The 16,703-nt window shown below is 37.4% G+C and overlaps 1 protein-coding gene across 6 annotated transcripts in view; it reads left to right on the top strand.

The window, feature by feature from the left end:
- The window catches only part of cep128 (centrosomal protein 128), a 135,974-nt gene extending 128,166 nt beyond the window's left edge, over positions 1-7,808 (top strand). For 5 of the 6 annotated variants that reach the window (XR_014603394.1, XM_084091107.1, XM_084091106.1 and 2 more), the window contains 2 exons: positions 5,331-5,439; positions 6,961-7,808. Coding sequence is in view for 4 of the 6 variants with exons in the window: in XM_084091107.1 (XP_083947233.1) it covers positions 5,331-5,439; positions 6,961-7,040 (189 nt within the window). In the remaining 2 variants the exon portion in view is untranslated. The remainder of the gene's footprint in view (positions 1-5,330; positions 5,440-6,960) is intronic. The other variant, XR_014603395.1, reaches the window with a different exon arrangement.
- The last annotated feature ends 8,895 nt before the right edge of the window (positions 7,809-16,703 follow it).

The raw sequence follows: 16,703 nt of genomic DNA, 5'->3' as shown, positions 1-16,703 counted from the left end.
TACTAGAAAAGGTAATGAACAAAAAGTCTTTGAATAAAACGCGTGTCAATATCCTCGGACCCTAGTTGCACGGCCTCTTGCACGACCTCCTCTGCTTCGCCCTCGACCCCGGACCTGTCCTCGAGCTGACGATGTGGTACTTGTCTCTGGAGTGTAGTCCTCATCAGAGTCAACAATGCTTTCATCATGGAAACTCTTACATGCAGAACACCATATATGTTATGAATCTTACACGAAATTCATCTTCCATCACAGTGCAGGGAACTACACTAACCTTTTCCACTGGTGGCACTTGCGCTACTAACTTTTTCAGTTACTGGCGCAAAACATGATTTGGTCGCACAAATTATTTATAGTAAGCCGCTCTGGATAATAATGAACAATAATGAAAATGTATTGCATACAGATGTGCTTTTTATTTTACTTGCCATCTTTTAAACCACATGCCTTGTTTTTGTTTTCTTTAACATTGGTTGGGATAGATTTTCTGCATTAGAAAATACAGTACACAATAAAGTGCAAAATGGATTTCAACATGCTATGGTTGGCACAGATGGGCAGACTCCTGAACTCTTAAGTAGTGATGCGATATTAATATTGCTGTTATGGCATAAAACAGTAAAAAAAAACAAAAAAACAAAAAAAAACAGGAACATTGTGTACAATTAAGATAGGCTACTTAATTTATTATTCCAATTAGGGGTGGGCGATATGGCAAAAATATCATATCACAAATTTTTTCAGGAAAATCACGATTTTATCACGATTCTTTTTTTTGTTGGTTTTACTATTTGTATTTTGTGACTGAGCATTACAGCCAAACTAATGTCCATATTTTAAAAACAAAGCCTTAGGTAACCAAAACAAATAAAAATGGCAGACAGGGGCGAAGATAAAAATATTTGTCATTATTTTCTTTGTTATTAAATATTAAGATCAAAGATACACATTACACACACAACTTAATATACAAAGTGTATTAAGTGTATTAAAATGTTTTCAGCTTCAGAAGGTGTATTTAACAGTAGCATTGAAGAAAGTAATTAAATGAACAAATATGAAAATAAAACAAAACAGACTTCACTGTATAAATTATACGTTGATACTTATTAAAGCTACTATTAAAGTTATCAGTCAATAGCAGTGAGTGATTTTCTCTTTGCATTGTGTTGTTTTATTAACATTAAAGGAATAGTTCTCCTAAAAATTCAAATTGTCATAATTTACTCTCTCAAGATGTTTTAAACTCGAATAAGTTTCTTTCTTCAGTTGAAAATAAAAGTTATTTGGAAGAATGTGGGTAACCAAACAGTTGATGTACCCCAGTGACTTAGTATATTTTTCTCCTATGGAAGTCAATGGGGACCAGCTACTGTTTGGATAGCCACATTCTTCAAAATATTAATATTAGAAAAATATTAGAAAATATTAGAAGGAAATTAATACAGGTTTGGAACAACATTAGAGTGCGTAAATGATGAGATGATTTTTATTTTTGGGTGAACTATCCCTTTAAGGACAAGCGGCAGCGTGTTTACTATTGCTACTGTCTCTTTAAGAGTTGCGCGCGACGCGTCTAATATACACGCATTTGACAAGCAGATTTACTCAATTTTCTCAAGTTTGCTTTCACTTTAGACATAACCGACTTTGTTTATGTAAACATTGTGTGTATTTAACAGTATAAGCACAATAAGACTCGAAAGATAACTTAGTCCAGTATCCAGGCGCTGGTAGACAGGCTTTTAGTGCATGTGAGCTTTACATGTACGCGCTGAGGAACGCACGCGTTAGAACACGTTAAAATATTAAACGTTAAATATTAAATAATAAATGTTAAACTATAGCCCGTCAATTTTCATTTTACAATTATCTTCTCTCTCTGTGTGCGCGCGTCCATGTTTGTGTGAGAGAGAGAGCTCGCGCAGCACTGAAACAATGGTAGGCTACGTTTTAATCTAAGTAACGGTCGCGGGGCTGAAGCCAACTTGATGTTTTAAATGCTCAGAGCACGTTATAAAACGTATTCTTAAAATACACATTTCTGTTTTAATAAACGCTCATAGTAAATCATAGCATAGGCTATTGCCTAAAACATAGGTACAAAAATAATCAGTGATACATTTGCGACCCATTAAAAATTAGGGTCGCAATGGCATTTCAAAAGGTCGCATATGCGACCATTTTGGTTGCAGTGTAGTTCCCTGCAGTGTAAATGATGGTAATGGAAAAACGTGTATCATGCAACCTGTTTTTAGCTTTGCCTTATAGATAACTAGCTCATTAGCGAATCAAAAAATATATATTTTTAACTTTACCAATATCAATATGCTAGCTTGATAGTGAGTACTAAAATACATCTTATTTGTTTATCTTCATAATGATAAAGTTAGATTTTTTTTATTACATGTGATTCTGACATGATGTCACTACATGCACTGCGCTCCTTCCTCTCCGCTCGTCTCAGGTAAATAATGCGTCTTCAGCTCAGCGGTCGGCGTCGCGCGTTCATGTGTTTTGGGGGCGTGGCTTTGGAAGGAGCCCAGAAGGGAGGGGGTGGAGTGAATGGAAATAATGAGCTGTCTTTAAAACAGTCGTGAGAGGTCTACAGACACTCGATTTTTATACTTTCTTTTTCAGAGTACTTACATTTTAATTATGTTTTGATATATAAATAAAATTTAAACAAATTTGGAAAATAAGTTTTTTATAAAAATCCTACCTACAATACCTTTAAATACTGATACAGGCAAATTATCAGTGCTGGTACTACTTGACACTGTCGATCACAACATACTTCTTGACAGGCTGGAAAACTGGTGGGGCTTTCTGGGATAGTCCTAAAATGGTTCAGGTCATACTTAGATGGGAGAGGTTATTATGTGAGTATAGTGGACATCCATGACATGCAGAGTCCCTCAAGGCTCAATTCTTGCGCCACTCCTGTTCAACCTGTATATGCTCCCAATGATCCAAATAATGAAAAAGAACCAAATTGCTTACCACAGCTATGCAGACGACACACAGCTGTACTTAGCCCTATCGCCTAACGATTACAGCCCCATTGACTCCCTGTGCCAATGCATTGATGAAGTCAACAGTTGGATGTGCCAAAACTTTCTTCAGTTAAACAAAGACAAAACTGAAGTCATTGCGTTTGGAAACAAAGATGAAGTTCTCAAGGTGAACGCATACCTTCACTCTAGGGGTCAAACAACTAAAAATCAAGTCAGGAATCTTGGTGTGTCACTAGAGTCAGACCTTAGTTTCAGTAGTCATGTCAAAGCAATAACTAAATCAGCATACTATCATCTGAAAAATATTGCAAGAATTAGATGCTTTGTTTCCAGACAAGACTTAGAGAAACTTGTTCATGCTTTCATCACCAGCAGAGTGCATTATTGTAATGGACTCCTCACTGGCCTTCACAAAAAGACCATAAGACAGTTGCAGCTCATACAGAAACGCTGCCGCCAGGATTCTGAGCAGAACCAGAAAATATGAACATATCACATCAGTCCTCAGGTCTTTACACTGGCGCCCAGTTAGATTTAGGATTGATTTTAAAGTATTATTACTGATATATAAATCATTCAATGGCCTAGGACCTCAATACATTGCAGATATGCTCACTGAATATAAACCCAACAGATCACTCAGATCATTAGGATCATATCAGCTAGAAATACCAAGTGTTCACTCTAAGCATGGTGAGTCCGCTTTTAGCTATTATGCCAGCCGCAGCTGGAACCAGCTTCCAGAAGGGATCAGATGTGCTCCTCAGTAGTCACTTTCAAATCCAGACTCAAAACACTTCTGTTTAGTTGTGCATTTAATGAATGAGCACTGTGCCACTGTTCGTCCGACTGTTTGTACTGTACTGTATTTTATTTTATTTTTCTAAACTGTTTTAATTATTCTTATTTCTTTTTATTATTTTAATTTATTCTGTGTAAAGCACTTTGAATTGCCATTGTGTATGAAATGTGCTATATAAATAAACTTGCCTTGCTTTGCTATTGGTTCTTGCTGAAGCTCAAACGTGCTGCGTAACACGAGAATGAACCTCATTGGTTCTTGGCTGAAGCTCAAACATGCTGCATAACACGAGAATGAACCTCATTGGTTCTTGCTGAAGCTCAAACGTGCTGCGTAACATGAGAATGAACCTCACTGGTTCTTGCAGAAGCTCAAATGTGCTGCGTAACACGAGAAAGAACCTCATTGGTTCTTGCAGAAGCTCAAACATGCTGCGTAACACGAGAATTAACCTCATTGGTTCTTGCAGAAGCTCAAACGTGCTGCGTTACACGAGAATGAACCTCATTGGTTCTTGCTGAAGCTCAAATGTGCTGCGTAACACGAGAATGAACCTCATTGGTTCTTGCAGAAGCTCAAATGTGCTATGTAACACGAGAATGAACCTCATTGGTTCTTGCACGTCAAGTGAACATGCTTGAGCTTCCGTTTACCAGAACTGATGTGTTGAATGTTTATATGTGAATAAAAGCCTAAATTCAATCTGTTGCGATCGTGTCTCTTCAGAAAATTTTGACTAAACCGCTCAATTCATATGGATTAGTTTTACGATCTCTTTATGAACTTTTTGAAGCGTCAAAGTGTCAGTTACATAGAGTACAGAAAGCTCTCAAATTTCATCAGAAAGATCTTCATTTGTGTTCCGAAGATGAAGGAAAGTCTTACAGGTTTGGAACAACATGAGTAATTAATAATATAATCAATTTTTTTGTGAGCTATCACTTTAATATTTAGCAATATTATTGAGTGAATGCATTGACACTGTCGAATGAGAACTGAATCTTAGCTGGATGATGACATCACTGTTTTCTGCAGAGCCAATTATGATTTATTTCATAATTGATGAACTTTACAGTTATTGAACTGAACTGAATAAACACTGAACTGACTTCAGCTATTGTCTTTTTAGAGCTGCTTTACAGCAGAATTGAATTCTGTTTGCATCATTGATCACTGTTTTCCTGTTCATCACTGTAAAGCTTTGAATCAACCTGTATCAATAAAGCGCTATTTAGATAAAGGTGACTTGACTGTTGTCAAATATTGTGACAATAGTCAAGTCACCTTTATTTATATATGCCTGTTCATGGAGCTTTGTCATTAAAGGACAAAATAAAATATGGTTATTAACTTTTATAGATTTTCTCTATAAACAATGGTTTACTCATTAGAAATTGGTTTCGCTCAGCAACAACAAAATTAGATGAACAATCCAGGTCACTTTTCTGACTGTGTAAAATTGGATCTTAAATCTTAGACTTAACTCTTCAATCTCTTGCTGTTATTTGTAGGGTGAGAAGTTGGATGCCGCCTGTCGGAGTCTCCAGCTCACTGGTCTGACATCATCTCTGCTCAGTCAGAACAATTTCCTGACCAGTTCCTCTCTGTCTACCCATACCTGTGAGTACACGTGTACGGGACACCTGCAGTTAAAAGTTGTCAAATTTATCATGTTCTGTGATTGTTGCTAATAAATGATAGACAAAAATTATAATTTGCTGTTTAGGCCTAAATGATGGCATGATGTCAAATTGCTATAATTTCTCATTTTGTTCTAAGAAGAAAAAAAAAAAATCTGTTTAATAGTGGTATTGATTGCTATAGTACTGCCGATACTGGCTTTAATAGTGCTCGTAAAAGACTGCATTAAACAAACATAATTTAACACCTTAACCTGCACCCATACAAGCTAAACATGTCTAGAATTTTTTTGTCCGAGTCAGAATTATGTACAGGAACAGTTTAAGAGAAGCTCACACAGTCTGAAAAGTGACTTGCGTGTGAAATACATCAAGAAAAAAATTTGCGACTAGGATTTGAGACATACATTTAAAATTAAGATAAAATTTAAACCAGATCTTGGTAAAACATTTAAGATGATTCTCACAAAACTTTACATATGGAAATGGGGAATCTCCTCAACCACCACCAATGTGCAGCACCACCTGGATGATGCGACGGCAGCCATATTGCGCCAGAACACACACCAGCTTACTGGTGGAGAGGAGACAGTGATGAAGCCAATCAGTATATATGGGGATGATTAGGAGGCCATGATGATGAACAGAGGCCAATGGGCAAATTTGGCTTGAATGCCGGGGTTACACCCCTACTCTTTTTCCGAACAACAACCTGGGATTTTTAATGACCACAGAGAGTCAGGGCCTCAGTTTAACGTCACATTTAAAGGATGGTGCTCTTTGACAGTATAGTGTCCCCGTCACTTTACTGGGGCGTTAAGGACCCACACAGACCACAGGGTGAGCGCCCCCTACTGGCCTCACTAACAACTCTTCCAACAGCAACCTGGTTTTCCCAGAAGATCTCCCATCCAGGTACTAACCAGCCTCAACCCTGCTTAGCTTCAGTGGGCAACCAGTCTTGGGCTGCTGGTTTGAAGAAAGTTAAAGAGAAAAGCCTTGCACCACAATGACTCGACTCAGGAAAATGGAGTGCAAAAACAATCCTAGGTGCTTACACTGTACAGTGGCTAGGTTGACAAGGAAGACTGTAATGTGGTGGCAAGTTTTTTCAACTCTCAAGTCAATGGAAATGCAAGTTGGTTTGGTGGAAAAAGGCCATCTCTTTTATTTCCTCTCTATCTATAATTTTTTTTATTGTTGCTCATTTTCAGTATAAGCAAATAATCAGATGGTTGGGTGTTGCCTGGCAAAATGACCTAAAATATGATATATGCTGGATGGAAGTCTTGTAATATTATTATGGTTTGCAGTGTTATTGAGCTATTTCAGAGAAAAAAACTTTTAGAAAGGCTCAATATGCCTGGATGATGGATGTGGTCTTTTCAGAATATGAATGTGTTCTGGGTACTAATGTATATAAACATATGTGTATATAAATATATAAACCATATCTATACCCATCTCTGCACTTACATCCAGTTTTCTTGTCTGTTTAAAGCACCACGGAAACCTCTTGCCAGTCCAGATATGGAATCCAGTCTGACCCAAGACTTTTCTACAATCAACGGAGCAAACTGAACACACAAGCATGTAGTGCTCTCTCTACAGCTGGAAACTTTTGGCAGTAATGACAAACTATTGATAAAAACTCATGACTACCTCTGATTCCTACCAGATCCCATATGTTTAGACTTATCAGATTACTTCATCGTAGAACATGAGTGCACTGTACAAACAGTAATACTGTGTCATTACACAGTTCCTATTTAGTGCCTGTATGACAGTCCAGTTACAGCTAATTGTACTGGTCATGTAGTGCTTAGCTTTGGTTCTATATGTCTTTGTTTTTATGTGTCTGTAACTTTGATGTAACACTGTATATTGTCAGATATTTTCATCAGATGATTAGAACATGGTAAACCTATGTGGTATTAACTAAAGAAAACTAATTTCTATGATTCTACTGTATTTATATTTTAAAATATCTCATTTTGAATATTTAATGTTGTTATTTTACCTTAACCTAGTAACATAAAGTGAGGTTTGTTTGTTTTTCAACTAGGCCTAAGTTTTTACACATCAATTTAAGGAAAGCTGTGCTAAATTACAGTGCCTTGCCTGATATGTTTTGTATTTTATACCTTTTTATGTTGTGAATGAATGTTTTTTAACTTTTAAGTCTGAAACAATGAATATATGAGACTCATACTTGAATGAATGTGAAACAAATAAAAACATGACCACCACACAGCTGCAAAACTCCTTTGTAATAATTTGTTGCAGGATGCAAAATTGAGTGCACAGGACATATTCTTGCATTCAGAACTGTAAAGATACACCATTTGCAAAATGAAAGAGAAATGAATATCTTGCTTCCTTTTTATTTTAAATACTGCAATAGTAAAAACAGAAAGTCATAATGTTATGTCCTTAATGCCTTAGTGCTTTAACAAGTTTTTAGGTCTGGGCGTTATGACAATATACAACAATGATTTAAGTGTTGTATTTATAGCTTTTGTATGACTTTGCTTTATAAATTTGCTAAATGTCAGGACACTTGATTCCTGGTAGTTAAAGTTTATTTAGATATTAAAGTTTTATTTAGATGTAAAGTTAAAGTTTATTAGATGTTTTAATTCAACATATAAGTTTCTGTGGTGTCTTTCAGGAGTAAAGTAATAAAGCTTTTGAGACAGGAGTAGCAAACTTCATCCATCTGTTAGCGTCTCTTCCCTCGCAAGCTGGAGACTCAGAATGTGGTTGTATTTCTGTTATTGTCTCACTGGACGGAGACTCAAAATGAGGAGTGTCTGTTGAAAGCATACCTTTATCTTTTTCTGATGAGGATGAGATGTTTCTCCATTTCAGTTCTGTGATTTGCTGTTGACATCAGAGTGTGTTCGCCCTTTTTTCTCCTTGTGGAACTCATTTGCATAGTTACAACTTTAAAGTCCTCTCCTTCCTGGGCCTGGTACTTGGGTCTTCTTCTTGCCCTGTCCCAAATGGCACGCTTCATATGCACAATCGGCCTTGTGGACTTAAAATGACCATTAAGCGATTGTCTTTTAAGTCAATGAGACCGTAGGGCAGGGGTGCTCAAGTTCACAGGCCAAGAGGGCCACATTTAAACTATAAAATGTGAAGGGCCACAAATTACAACTTGCATCAAAAACATATTTACAGTTTTTGCTTATTTATAAATGCAAGTTATTACCTATTTGGCTATGGATAAGTCTTGCTAGGCTTTGTCCTACTTAAAGTAATACTGAACGTGATATAAAAAATCTGGAACAAAAAAGTGGATTAACAGTTTTCTTGCAATATTAAATTGAAACTTTTAATATTAAATTGAACTTAACTTGAACTTTAAACTTTTAAATTGAAATATTAAAAAAACTCAAAATGTATAAAGAAAAACAAGTTTGAGCAAATACACTTCTCAGGCCCTGATAAAAAGAAGTCCTTATTCCCAGTAGGAAATATGAGTCTGCATTGGTTTCACCAGTAATTCCAGGTCTGGCTGATGCTCAATGGTATCTGCTCTAAGACAGTCTGTCAAGTGTCTGTCAGTTAGACGAGAACGTTGCTTTGACTTTAATATTCCCATTGCAGAGAATGCAATTTCACACACATACGTAGATTCAAAGCAGTTTTTTTTCAGTACACTGCATTAATGCAGGGTATGTCTCTTGGTCACTTGGTCCTGAATGTGTCAATGCTCTCTTCTGTAGGATGTTGTTGTGCTGCAGCTCTATGAGTTGCTCCTCAAACGCTGCCGTTTCCACACTGAAGTGTTCTGATGTGACTGCGACAGACGGAGCCTGTGTGACACACGCAAATGGATTCTCTTTGAATGCCAGTCCAGGTGTGAGGGTTTTAACGTCAGCAAAACTGGTCTTTTAGTTCCCTGAGATATGAACAGTGAGTGCTGGGTGAAAATGAGCCTGGTTCTGTGAAATTTCTTTCCTGAAGTTGCTGCGAGAACAGGTTTCGCTTCAAATGCAGCCACATCATTCAGCATCATCGGAAGAATCTTTTGTTTCCCTTGAAGCATACAATTGAGTGCATTTAAATGTCACGTAACATCAGTCAGAAAAACTGCATTGTGCATGAATGTGTCTTAGAGGGGTGCCAGTGAATCAGGCCTTCTCTTTCAAAAATATGCGCACAACTGGAAGCAATTCCATGTAGTGATCAAGGACATTTCCGCCACTAAGCCATCTGACCCCTGCATTGCCAAGCCAGGGTATGCGCTTTCAAACTCTGCAACCAAGGTACAGAACTGTCTGTGTCAAAGCGTGTGCAAGAATAAAAATGACTGTTTGTGTCACAGTGTCCATTGTCATTTTGAGCTCTCCATATTTACGCTTGCTGCACAGTTGCTCCTGATGCAGAATGCAGTGGTCTGAGAAGAAGGCTGGTATTTCAGGATCTTTTCTAAGTAAAGCAATTAATCCATTTCCCTTTCCAACCATTGGCGCCATCAGTCACAGAAACAAGCTTTTTTAAATGTATGTTTTTGCCTGGTCCATGAAAAAATCTAATCAGTGCAGAGTGAATGACCTCTCCATGGATTTGGCTGTGAAAAGAGATCATCTGAAAGCTTCCTGTAGCTCAAACAGTAGAGCATTGGCACTTGCAACGCCAAGGTCATGGGTTCGATTCCCAGGGAAAGCAAGAACTGATAAGAATGTAAATGTGCACCTTGAAATGCAATGTAAATCGCTTTGGATAAAAGCGTCTGCCAAATGCATAAATATAAATGTACTCGTCTGCCATGATCACTGTTCAATCAGACAACTGTAGGTTTGAGATTTACCTGATGATGTCGTCCTTGTTCTTAAAATCTGAAAACAGCGATTCTGCACAGTCCATAAATGTATTTTTGAGAAATTCTCCCTCTGTAGCAACCTCTTTGCTTTTGCAATATTCCAAGCGATTCTGAATGAGGCATTGGTAATATTGTCAGGGCTTTTAACATTGCTGTAGAACATGGATCGTGGCCGTGAAACCCAGCAATGTCTGTACCTTCTGACTCCTGAGATCGCTGCTATGTGGATAGGCAACATTGAAATCGGGATGAAGTTGCTCATGCTGGCGTTGCAAGTTAGCTCGCTTTAATACAGCAATTGTTTTTTGACAAAAAATACATATGCCTTTTCTGCAAAGGCGAAATCCATTTGCCAATGCATGGTTGAAATCTGTTTTCATCGCCATCCTTCCTTCCGACGTCACTGAGGAACAATGGTAGCGCATGCGCAGGTTACTTTACTTCCTGAACTAAACTGCCAGTTATAACAGGAGGTTTTGCAAGAGTACCTTGAACTCATTGATGTGATGACAGCTCGTCATTGTAATGGGAGTGCTTGCTTTCTGTTAATAACCCACTGACAATTTGAATACAAGCTTTGTTTTTCATGCTGTTAAGAGCACTATCGGCCACTTACACACTGCAAAGTATCAGGAATGTCAATTGCATTTTGCCTAATATTCACGTTACTTTTGAGCTCAAATTATACTAAAACTGCATTAATCTTTAGCATGACACAGTCCACAGAATTAATGCTGACGGGCTGGATTCAGGCCACTTGCAGTAGGGTGTCCCATTTGTAATTTTTTCTCGCTTGATTAGTTGGCCTGGAGCCTGAAGTGGATCCAGGGGAAGGGTTGGCTGTACAGGTCATATAACTATGCTGAGAACTGAATATCTGAATTAGTCAAATTAAACTGTCCATTTTTCTATGGCCGGTATTGTAGGATGGGCTCGAAGTCTAAGAGGATCCTGGGGAGGAAAGGTTGATGTCTTGCTGGTGGATGTGAGTGGCAGTTCGGATCAAACGACTTTGACGGCGGAAAGGGGATGATCCCACGGGGGGCTGAGGATCGGTGGAAAGAAATGATGCGTCATCAGACGGGTCAGAGTTCGAGTTCAGAGTTCATTTCTGCAATTGGGCCAGGGCTAACTTATTGTCCCCATCCCTCATTCTGTGGAAGAATTACAACACTGAGTGGATGCTGGTTAAAAAGAAAGTTTAACCAAATGCATTCAAATATGATTCAGTGACATACAGTGGAGTCATATTCAAATCACTGAAGCATGAATGATAAAACAGCCTCTCACTGTGTCTGTAGATTTGCTCAATGTATTAGGTTGTTCCAGTTTTTGGTTTTGGCTCTCTCAACTATCCTGAAGACATCAGTCTGATTTTCTTTCGTACACAAACACACATACTCAAAGACTCAAACAAATAAACTGTCCTTATCCTTATTTCTATTTTAAAAGATCACCACTATTGTTCATGTAAAATAGCTGGATAGAAACAGAGTCCTGTGCTGTGCTTGAAGCTGTATATGAAGGCTGGTTGGTGGACGCATTATTACAGTGGCTCCTGCTGTGATAACACATTTCCATCGCCTGAGACGAAATCAACAGGGACTGATTTCAGTGCCAGGGGAGTGTTCAGCTGCAACACTCGAAGCTTCATTGGGATTCTCATTGGATCCAATCACACTACAGAATGCAAAACCCCAGCCTCCCGGACAAAATACATCACTGTCAGTTCCAGAGCTATGCAATGGCAAGTCCTTAAATTGCTATATTTTTCTCCATCTTCCCCACATCCCTTTCACTCTTTTTATTGTTTCATGAGAGCAAAAGGGATGATGCCCAAATGCAAATTTATTCTATATTTTTACAACAATCTACTGCATTAACACAGTACAATCTGAAAAATTGGAATTCAAAATAATGAAAATAATAAGTCACTAATAAAGAAAATAAGTCACTAATAAAATAAACAAGAGTGTGACATTGAACATAGCTGGTAAACTAATTTGTGTACATTTTGTTTTGTATTAAATTACGCAAATGCACAATACAATCTCAGACTTTAGGAATTGTATAAACAAATCTGTATTTTCCGTCTCTGATTTATTGTTCAATGTGAATAGTTTACTCTGTTTTACTATTTTCATTCTGATTTTGAATCAGAGCAGTAGGTTGCAATTTGACAAGCAACTTAGAGCGGCACTGCGTCTCCAGTCTACCAGCAATAGAGCGAAGGAGGATAAAGTCATTTGCTAATTTATGGCAGATTTATGTTGTAGACATGTACGTTTCACAAGGCTCAGTGTGATATTCGTCATAACAGACAAAGCATTGCATTTTAGTTTAATTTGTTTTTCAGTAAAATTACAATTCTATCACCTTCACATCGTTCCAAACCTGTATGACTTTCTTTTTCTTTTTTTGTGGGAAAATACTATCTAGCAGCCATTTTTCTCCGGATGTAAGTGAATAATGACCACAGCTATTTCTGCTCCCATCCACTTTCTTTCTATGGGAAAAATATATATATATTCTGCTAAATATCCCATTTTATGTTCTACACAAGCAAAAAGCCATATGAGTTTGGAACAGCCTCAGAGTGAGTAAATTAATGCATAATTAATTACATAATTGCAATTACAAGTTTTCTTTTTCTTTTTTTCTTTTCTTTTCTAGACCAGACAAAATTGTTCTTGGAGGCAACAGTGGCTATTTTGGGGTTTAACAACTGCCAGTTTGAAAGAGAGAAAACGTTTAGTGCAATTGGAGCCAAAACCTTGAACAATCTCTTTACTGGCAGATAAGAGTGAAGCTTTGTTCTGTCATTTCTAATTCTGAATAAAATTCATTGTCTGGGTGTAAAGTCTGTGAGACCATTACATTTTTCAGTTATCTGCACAGACATATGTTTTTCAAATATTTGGAAAAATGCTAAGGGATTAAAGGGATACTACTACAAATAATAATAATAATAATGTGAATGTGTGTTATCCCTGTGATGGACTGTCCATCTGTGCCCATCTAAGTGATTATGGCTGTCAAACATAAGACCAACATTTTGTTATCTCATTAAATTAATAGTAGACTGTCTGCTTAATTTCTGCTAACACTTTATTCCAATGCTCCAAACAGACATTCTACTGACTATAATTTACTTTGTTCGGTGTATGAGTTGGGATATTAGAAGTTGACATGTAGTTGCAGTCTACTAATTTATAACTAATACTCTTATGAGAGTTAGTTGACATGTAGATGCAACGTTACTTATAATCAGCATATCTAAAGAATGTCTTAAAGGGGACCATCAAAATAAAGTGAAACCCAGGGTTTCTACACATTTTCCATTTCAAAATTCCATACAATTTCCAAACCTATCTGTAGATTTTTCAGATCATATTTAACATAAATGGTTCACACAACATTATTTTCAGCATTACATTTAGCATATAGTACATCTGTATCCGTACAGTCATCTGTATTTTTATTCTCTTTTTTTTCCCCATCGGTTTTCACAAAGTGATAACATGCGCTTACATTATGAAAATAACCTAAAACGCTTTATAACCTGCATATATATATCTATATATATATATATAGATATATATATACACACACTCACCTAAAGGATTATTAGGAACACCTGTTCAATTTCTCATTAATGCAATTATCTAATCAACCAATCACATGGCAGTTGCTTCAATGCATTTAGGGGTGTGGTCCTGGTCAAGACAATCTCCTGAACTCCAAACTGAATGTCAGAATGGGAAAGAAAGGTGATTTAAGCAATTTTGAGCGTGGCATGGTTGTTGGTGCCAGACGGGCCGGTCTGAGTATTTCACAATCTGCTCAGTTACTGGGATTTTCACGCACAACCATTTCTAGGGTTTACAAAGAAAGCATCCAGTATGCGGCAGTCCTGTGGGCGAAAATGCCTTGTTGATGCTAGAGGTCAGAGGAGAATGGGCCGACTGATTCAAGCTGATAGAAGAGCAACTTTTACTGAAATAACCACTCGTTACAACCGAGGTATGCAGCAAAGCATTTGTGAAGCCACAACACGCACAACCTTGAGGCGGATGGGCTACAACAGCAGAAGACCCCACCGGGTACCACTCATCTCCACTACAAATAGGAAAAAGAGGCTACAATTTGCACGAGCTCACCAAAATTGGACAGTTGAAGACTGGAAAAATGTTGCCTGGTCTGACGAGTCTCGATTTCTGTTGAGACATTCAGATGGTAGAGTCAGAATCTGGCGTAAACAGAATGAGAACATGGATCCATCATGCCTTGTTACCACTGTGCAGGCTGGTGGTGGTGGTGTAATGGTGTGGGGGATGTTTTCTTGGCACACTTTATGACCACCATGTACCCATCCTCTGATGGCTACTTCCAGCAGGATAATGCACCATGTCACAAAGCTCGAATAATTTCAAATTGGTTTCTTGAACATGACAATGAGTTCACTGTACTAAAATGGCCCCCACAGTCACCAGATCTCAACCCAATAGAGCATATTTGGGATGTGGTGGAACGGGAGCTTCGTGCCCTGGATGTGCATCCCACAAATCTCCATCAACTGCAAGATGCTATCCTATCAATATGGGCCAACATTTCTAAAGAATGCTTTCAGCACCTTGTTGAATCAATGCCACGTAAAATTAAGGCAGTTCTGAAGGCGAAAGGGGGTCAAACACAGTATTAGTATCGTGTTCCTAATAATCCTTTAGGTGAGTGTATATATATATATATATATATATATATATATATATATATATATGATTTAGATTGTTTGCTCCTTTATCTGTTGCTGGTTTGAGTGGCACACACACACACACATTAGTTAAGTGAGGTTCAAAAGAGACTCGCTTATGATAAAGACAAACAGTTTTGCGTAATGAAAATAACTTTGAATTCATTCAGTCGTGAACAATAACTAAACAATCACTAAACTTTTTCCATGAAAAATTCATGACAAATTCATTTTTAGGACTTTATTCTTCAAACTGATTAGGGGCAATAGTCTTGAAACATATTTTCCATACTCTGTTGTCTTTTCCCCATACTTATCCAGACCTGGAAATTACTCAGATCAAATTCCACACTTTTCCAAACTGCGTAGGAACCCTGGAAACCAATGTTGTAAATTCTTTGTGTCAGTTACTTTTTTTTGTTGCTAGTTTTTTCTTTATTTGTTCAAGCACATCCAAAACTACACAGTTACACACTCTGACTATGTTCAAGTTCATGTTCAAGTTCAAGTTCAAAACATTAATGATTTTTTGGAAAAAGGGTTTAATAAACCCAAATAAAAAAAATCCCTACTATCATATGCCTTTACAGCAATTGACATATACACTATAGTGCACAAGTCAAAAGGACTTTTGTGTTACATGAAAAATAGCAGCCTTTAGGTTTGGAACAACATGAGGGTAATTAAATAATAACAGAAATTTCATTCTGGGCTGAACTATTTCTCCAGTTAAACTCAGTCTGAAATGTCATTGCTTAGTGCTCATAATTGCAGCCTTCCCCAATTTTGGCCAGAGCTTGTGAAACGGACGTTTATTAGTGCCGTGAGAGCTCATCAAATGCCCCATTTGGGCTCCAGCTGCAGTATGATGAGGAAAGATGATTGCATGCTCTCATTTCATTCATCAACATTAACCACAACACTGATCAGATATAACTGAGTTAATATGATGCACCAGCCATGTATCATTTAATAATGCTGAGGGACTGTCAAATAAATCAGGAGATAATGAAAGGAGGAAGAATATAATTGCACAATGCCACGTTTGCCACTTGGGAAGTGTTAGACTTCTAAATGACAGTGTGCGATCTATTAATCTGTTTTTCAAAGTCACTTATGCTTACAATAGACCTTGAGTCTTTAATATAGACACTGATTGGGCTATTGATTATTGGGCTGGTGTATGGTGTGAGTAATGTGGTCAAAGTTACTTAACCAGTCAATACAGAGAGATCACCAATAACCAGAATCAGTTTTATAATAATAGCCTAGTAGTTACATAATCTACCTTTATAAGCATAGATACTCAGCACTTACAGGAAACACTATCCACTTTTTAGCCGCCTTATTTTCCATTCCGTTTCTGCAAAGCATTTTTTTTTTTTTCAATATACAGAAATTCTTCAGCAATTTATCCAACCATAACAATTCTAATCATAAAAAGCATTTAAGAATCAAGACATGAATTAAGAAAGAACAAGATATGGTTATAAATTATGGTTGAAGACACTCATTACTCACTCACTACTACTCATTGCGAATGGTATAATTGAATCAGAAATTATGGTCCAATACAAAACTATTGACCACTAACTACTGAGCAAGCTCCTTAACGCATTATAGTCCATCTCGTCTATTGCAATCTCAAAATTCTGGCCCG

Source organism: Abramis brama (assembly GCF_963993115.1).
Source record: "Abramis brama genome assembly, chromosome: 18".
Lineage (NCBI taxonomy): Eukaryota > Metazoa > Chordata > Actinopteri > Cypriniformes > Leuciscidae > Abramis > Abramis brama.
Note: the sequence above shows the minus strand (reverse complement) of the source record. Positions and strands in the feature narration are given on the sequence as shown.